The sequence below is a fragment of the Orbicella franksi genome, chromosome 7 (genome assembly GCF_964199315.1).
Source record: "Orbicella franksi chromosome 7, jaOrbFran1.1, whole genome shotgun sequence".
NCBI lineage: Eukaryota > Metazoa > Cnidaria > Anthozoa > Scleractinia > Merulinidae > Orbicella > Orbicella franksi.
In genome coordinates this window covers 13489253-13495629 of record NC_138151.1, presented here as the reverse complement: position 1 = coordinate 13495629, position 6377 = coordinate 13489253, and the positions used below count along the sequence as shown (strand labels likewise).

At 36.6% G+C, this 6377-nt stretch overlaps 1 protein-coding gene across 1 annotated transcript; it reads right to left on the bottom strand.

Annotated features, from left to right (window-relative positions):
- Positions 1–238: 238 nt before the first annotated feature.
- LOC145493211 (uncharacterized) lies at positions 239–5702 on the bottom strand. The gene is made up of 5 exons (XM_081472626.1): positions 5599–5702; positions 5008–5128; positions 4218–4307; positions 2977–3048; positions 239–2254 (listed from the first exon to the last, which is right to left on the bottom strand). Exons 1-5 carry the CDS (start codon positions 5644–5646, stop codon positions 1452–1454), a joined length of 1134 nt encoding a protein of 377 aa, XP_081328752.1. The 5' UTR covers positions 5647–5702; the 3' UTR covers positions 239–1451.
- Between the last annotated feature and the right edge of the window lie 675 nt (positions 5703–6377).

The following is a 6377-nucleotide window of genomic DNA, read 5'->3' as shown; positions in this document are numbered from 1 at the left end:
AGATTGTAATCCTATTTAGATTCGAACTTCATAAACTCATTATCATAGTTTCAACATTATTGAAGTTACGAGGGACGTAGACGACCAGAAGAACCAGGTCCGTACAGGGGTGATCACCTCTATATTCGCACTGAAGACCTTACATGTCTGTAAAAAATTTATCCTATTTCATTTGAAAAACAATAAGTTAATTAAGAGGATACCCAATTTTCCCTTACATGACATATAAGTTTTTAAGAAGTTAAGCTACGTCATTTTTCCGCGTATAAAACAAGAAGGAAACAAGTAATCCCGTCCATGAATGTTTAATTATTTTAAAAGTTGCATTACCCCATTGTTGCCGTACACTGTGTAAATTGTGAATATATTGCAAAATATTATGACCATAAAGGCCATAAGATTTGTAAATTTCATACTGTTCTCGTATTTACAGAACCAAAACTAATAGAACATAACAAACTTTCGGAACATAACATCAGTCATAATTAAGTAATTGGCAATTTTTCACTGGTATACTTAGCGTACATTATTCCAAACTTTGTGTAAAACAAAGTCAAACATTCAGCATCGAATTCCAAATTTATATACATTATTTTAAACTTAGTTTGCAAATTTCTTACAATATACTTGCATTCCAGGGGAACTCAATCGAATATCACATTCATAGATGTTGCTAGAAGTAGTTCTAATATTATTTCCGACAACACATTGAACGAAATGTCAAATAACCAGACCTACGAGCTAATACTTAATCCTTAGAAATTTACAGATTTCTTACTATATTTGTCAAGATCGATATCATGATCTCTTATATTTGTACATTTTCTGAAAAGTTTCAGTTTATAATTAATCCCCTAATTTTAGAATTTTTAAATTGCACTTAACTTGAGCACTTTTTAAATTGCACAAATCTTTATTTATGATATCTCTATTTCCTAGGGCCCCTATGGATACCAGCCTTGTTGCTGAATGGGCTACCATTGTAAAATAAAGTTACTAAAAACACTCATGTTCAAACCATGCAGTGGAAGATTTGTAACAGTAGGCTACGCCTCTCATCAACCCGGCACTCTTTTCAGTTTATTAGTCAATCACTCACGGCTACAAGGTCAAAAACACTGTAGAGGACTATAGAGGAACGACTTAAACTCGAGAAGCGAATTACGCAATGTACGTAAAAATATATCCCACAGAGTTTTTTCAATGACTACTACATCATAAAGCTAAAACTAATTGAAAATGGTGGGACGGTGCTAAGCCCCTTTGAAAAGCACATGAATTTCAAGTTGCGAAATGTGGAATTGGTCACAGAAAGCACCCTTAGTGATCGAACATGACACTATGGCTGGTCAAAAGTCTAATACTAATTCTAAATATTAATGTTGAAGTGGTCATTGAACAAAACTCTCAAAAGAATTTTAACTATATGATATGCTTGATACAAGACATACTTATAATGCTTCATAGAAGCTACTCGTTTCGTTCGATTCAACAAGCACGCTGAAGTCGAACAACTTTATCCCCCAAAATCCCGCCCCGAGGTCACAAAAACTCTCTCCTGTACTCAAAATTCTCTCCCTCATGCATCGAAAGTCCTCTTTCATGCCCTCTAATCCCTCTTTTGTTCCTCCAAATACCTCCCGTGAACCTTTAAAACCCTTCCCTTCGTCAGTTCCCCTGAAAACCTCCCCTGTTTCCCCAAACCCATTCCCTCCCTCTGTGCCCCCGAATTCTCTCTCTGTATCCGACAATACCTCCCCTGTGGCTTTAAATGCTAATAGAAAACCCTCCCCTGTGTTACAGTATCCCTCTCCAGTACCCCTACAGCCCTCTGTTGTACCCCTTTGTTCTTCCATCTGCCCTTCAGACCCCGCCACATCTACCTCAACTGAACGAAAAACTGTAGATGGTGTAATTCCAGGTTTAGGGAACTTTGTGTTCCTACCCTCAGTAATCTTGCCCACTGGATCATAGCCAAGGATTGCTGTAATATCCATGACGAACTCGTATGTGTATTGTTTTCCTCGAGACTTCTCCATCATTGACTTTCCGTAATAATATCGAAGACCTCGGGACAGCTTTTTGAAATTCATGGCAGGCTTTTTCTTGAGCGCCCCCCACAGTCTCGCAAGTTTATCCGGCTCCAGGATTCGAAATTCGTACTTCCGCTCTCCGGTCCATTCCACTACACGCTCGGAAGGTGAAGAAACGAGCAGCGAAAGAATAAACTGCCAAAGCTGCATTGGACCATTTCCTGCGAAATGAAAATAAAAAAAAAACTGTCAATTCAATTCAGAAAACAACTAAACTGACGAAGTAATGTGCCAGCAGTTAGCCAGATTTGGAATGGCAACCTTCGGTTAGTGAACAAAGGCTAAACCGCATTACGTTGAAGAGAAGAAGAAGGACTGCAATATAAATATACTGTATAGCGAGGCTGGGGTGTAGTTCGCGCCGCTGGAAAAAAAAAATTACGATACTTAACAAGCTAATAGAAGGAAAAGGAAATAATATATTTAGGTTTGAGTCAACAAATAGATTTTCAACTCCTGCTCATTTTTTCTCTTAGTGCTACCTTTGAAACTTCTATATCAAAATCAAAATATAAAAACAACTTTTCTCCTGTTTTGCGCAAACCAGCTCGGCAATTGAAATCCCCTTATCACGTACAGTTTGAATAATGCACAACTCGTATTTTACTAAGTGAAATAGTATAACATCGACGGGATTCTCAGATACTCCGTAACCACTCTCTTCCCCCATGATTTCTCCAATTTCAAAATGAAGCCAGCCTATACTGAAGTAGGGCGGTATCTTTCGTTTCACGCCTTCAAAAATGAACGGTGCAAAAATATCGCCCGAAACCTCGTCTCTGTTTGTAAATGAAAACCACGAAAAGTATATGACCTTGACAGTAGAGAGCGAAGACTCCTACTGCATAGTGCATTCATTATTTCTATGTGGACAATACCTTACCATCATACATTATCCTAGGTTTGGGTCCCCGGTTTCGTTTTCCTCTTGAAACATCCTGATTATCTATAACCTCTGAAAAAGACGAAAAGGTTACAAAAACTGCAACGTTAATATTTCATGTTATAAGTTCACGGTTTTGCAACACGATGGCAACACCTATTTTAATATTAGATTTAAGTTTCTTCATTGCACCAAGTTACATCTAAAAGGTAACCTGGAACCTTAGTTTTCCACCTGCTTAATTCTCTAATAATCTGACTTCATAATGCTGTCGCAGTTGACGAGTAAGAAATGAACGGAATAAATGTGTAAACATCGAACTGATTTTACGTTCTGTTTCAATGCCGGTTCCGTTTGCTTACCAAATAGTTTGTTGACTTTGTTCATTTATAGAACTCAGTGAAAACTGACTCAAATGCAACCAAAACTAACCAAATCTGTTTTACTCTAGTTTGTTTGTTTGTCAGTATTCTAAAATTGCAAACGTCACAAGAAAGTCGAAGTTCTTCATTACAAAATATCCACATTGAAAAAAATGTCCGCCAAAATTTTGTTGCCTTGGCAACATCAAATTTCGTAAACATTGACATCTCATCTCACCAAAGTCACCGAATCGTCCATCGATAAATGTCAGGAAAAAAAAAAACACAATTTGTCCCGGGATAACTCTTGTTGATTATTATAAGTTTTGTAGGGTAGTTTTCTTTTTCAGAAATTTAAATAGTTCATGCATGGGCTTTCTCTAACCAGCGAAAAACTATCAGGCATGGCTGAAGAGACGCTACATTAAAGACTCGAACTTGAAATAGCGAAAATATCGTTCCAGAAAATAGGAGTATTTTTTCAAGGCCCAACCTCTCCATTCCCAATAAAATAATAATAGTAATAATAATAATAATAATAATAAATTAACATACCAGCGTCTGTAATATTTAACGATCCCTTCGTTTGTGCTTTTCTATTTGTTTTGTCCTGTTTTGTTCATTTGCTGTTTTTCTTTTACAAAAAAGAACGACCCATAAGATGCTATAAGATACTTGGTGACGGTGCAGTACTAATTTTGCAATGTTGTTATCTGCAGTCTCGACAAATTTTCCCTACATTATTAAGACTTGTAAAAGAGGTTGTAACGTTTATCTGTAGGAATTGTCAAGAATATATATTTTTTTCTTTTTGGGGGTAAATTTCCTTCTCAAATAAATAAATAAATGCCGGGATGTCCGCGAAACAAAGAACCTAACCTGTATCAAAATCCAACAGATTTAGAAAATTGGTGACCGCATTACTTGTTGGATTTTCGATCTCGTTCAAGCTGTCCATGCCATTATAAGCTGAAATCGAAACAAAGCGAGACCGAATTAGTGTGTAAAGCTCACACAATTAGCCTGAATTTCAACAGTCATCTTCTGGTCCTTAATCCTAAACAAAGACGACGTCTTTCTCAGAAGTGACAGCTGTAATTCATTCTCACACTGTGAATGGTTGTGAAATCGCTCGAATGACGTTAACAATACAGTCATGACGTATGCGTATTTTGCAACAAAAATAGAAAACACGGAAAAGCCTCTTCCTGTTTAAAAGGTCGTCGAAAATTGAAACTATTTATGTTAACTAGGCCGGCGCTGAAAGAAGCTTTCGAATTTACTCAAAATTTATCCCGTGTTTTTTTTACGTGAAACGCTAATCGGTGCTGTTAGCATAAATTATGAGACAACTGAGTACTTGTTTAAAGTGGTAAATATTCATCATTATTGTGTATTTCATCTTAAAATACCACTATGATGCTAAAAATTGCCTTCCGTCCGCGTTCAGGCCGAAAAAGCTCAATTAAAAGCTAAGAGAAAAACATTCGTTTGAGCTTTTAGTTTCGGCTATTAGTTTCTTTTCGTTGTTTAATAGACTTAATTTATAAGATGATTTTTATCTCTAACCGCTGCCCCACGGACTAAAACGTTGAGACAGTCGATCGATGGCAGTGAAAACATGCTAACTGTGATTAAGGTCAAAGCAAACCAGAAAACTGATTCTTACCTGTTTGGGAATCGGTTGGAGGGATTCGGTGTGCATCCATTTGTGGAGCTAATATCGGCTGGGATTCATTTCCTTTATTTGTAGCTCGTTCCTGCTGGTGCCATGATTGTGATGGACCAACCTGCAATAGGAAGGAAAACGATTCAGAGAAGTTTATAGATTTCAAGCGTTAACAAAATCGTCTGGTACGTGCATAGAACACATAGTACAATGCCTGATTCGCAGACGGTCTGAGGTTGCTCGGCCAGTGCATGAGGCTAAAAGTTAAAAGTTTAGTCACTCAATGTTCGACAGTAAAGGCAAACTTTGCAAGTGTCTACAGTTGCTGCTGGAGTTGTGAAGCGTAGAAAATTGATTGACTAATGTAAAGCAATTAACGCTCTTCCAAATGACTCAATGGAAAATATAATTCCCAAATATCTCACGGGATCACTGTTTTGTTTCCTAGACTCTTTATAGCACATTGCATTCAAAGTACAGACCGCAAGTAGAAAATTGCCTATAAAAATTCTGAATTTAAAGCGTTGTAATCTGCAATCAATTTCAGACTTGCTGTTGCTGACAAACAAATAGACAACTAAGCAAACCTACCCTAGCTAACTGGACATCAGACACATCCAAAAGAACCTTCGATTTCATCCTCGTGCCTTTCGAAATTGTTTATCAGCGAGAGATTCGCTTGGCGTTATATTGCACTCGACCCCCATTTGAAATGACGTCAACACACACGTCAATGTCACGGTTTGTTTGTTTCCAGAACTTGTTGAAGACTCCTTGGACGTAATTAAGTTCTATTTTTACTCTCAGTATTTCCGTTACCTTTAACCACATGACTTGTAACAGTAAATTAAATTCATGAAATTTGAAGTGGAATAAATCACGTTATAAATATTGACAAGATATAATGACAAAAAAAGGCTGGCCTCTTTCACAGTCACCGATGAAAAGCGGTGACCTCGGCCCAAGATTAGTGGCAGATATTATGAGGGGCATGGGTAATAACAAGCGTGTTTATAATATAACCGTGGGCGATCAATGATAACAAAACACACAGGGGAAGAAGTCACGGAGTAGTAATTGAAAACGAAGATAGTTATATAAATTGTTTCAATCCGAAAAATGATCTTTTTGTAAAGGAAGTTTGATCTGGTTATTTTTCTTGTATTCGAATGAGAAGCAGTCACAAAGTACTGCAACCACACAGCAAAATAATAATAATAATAATAATAAAAATTTTTTTAATAAAAAAGAGGAGTGTTTATTGTGACAAAAACTAGAGCTAAGCTTTACAAAATGCTATAATATTTACATAATTTGATGTCTGTTAAACCTAATAATTATTATAATAATTATTATTATTATTATTATCT

Coding starts and splice junctions, on each gene's coding strand:
- LOC145493211 (XM_081472626.1), bottom strand. CDS start 5,646: ATGAAATCGAAGGTTCTTTTGGATGTGTCTGATGTCCAGTTAGCTAGG. Junction 4,308..5,007: donor TCCAACCGATTCCCAAACAG/GTAAGAATCAGT, acceptor TTTCGATTTCAG/CTTATAATGGCATGGACAGC. Junction 2,255..2,976: donor ACCTAGGATAATGTATGATG/GTAAGGTATTGT, acceptor TTCATTTCGCAG/GAAATGGTCCAATGCAGCTT.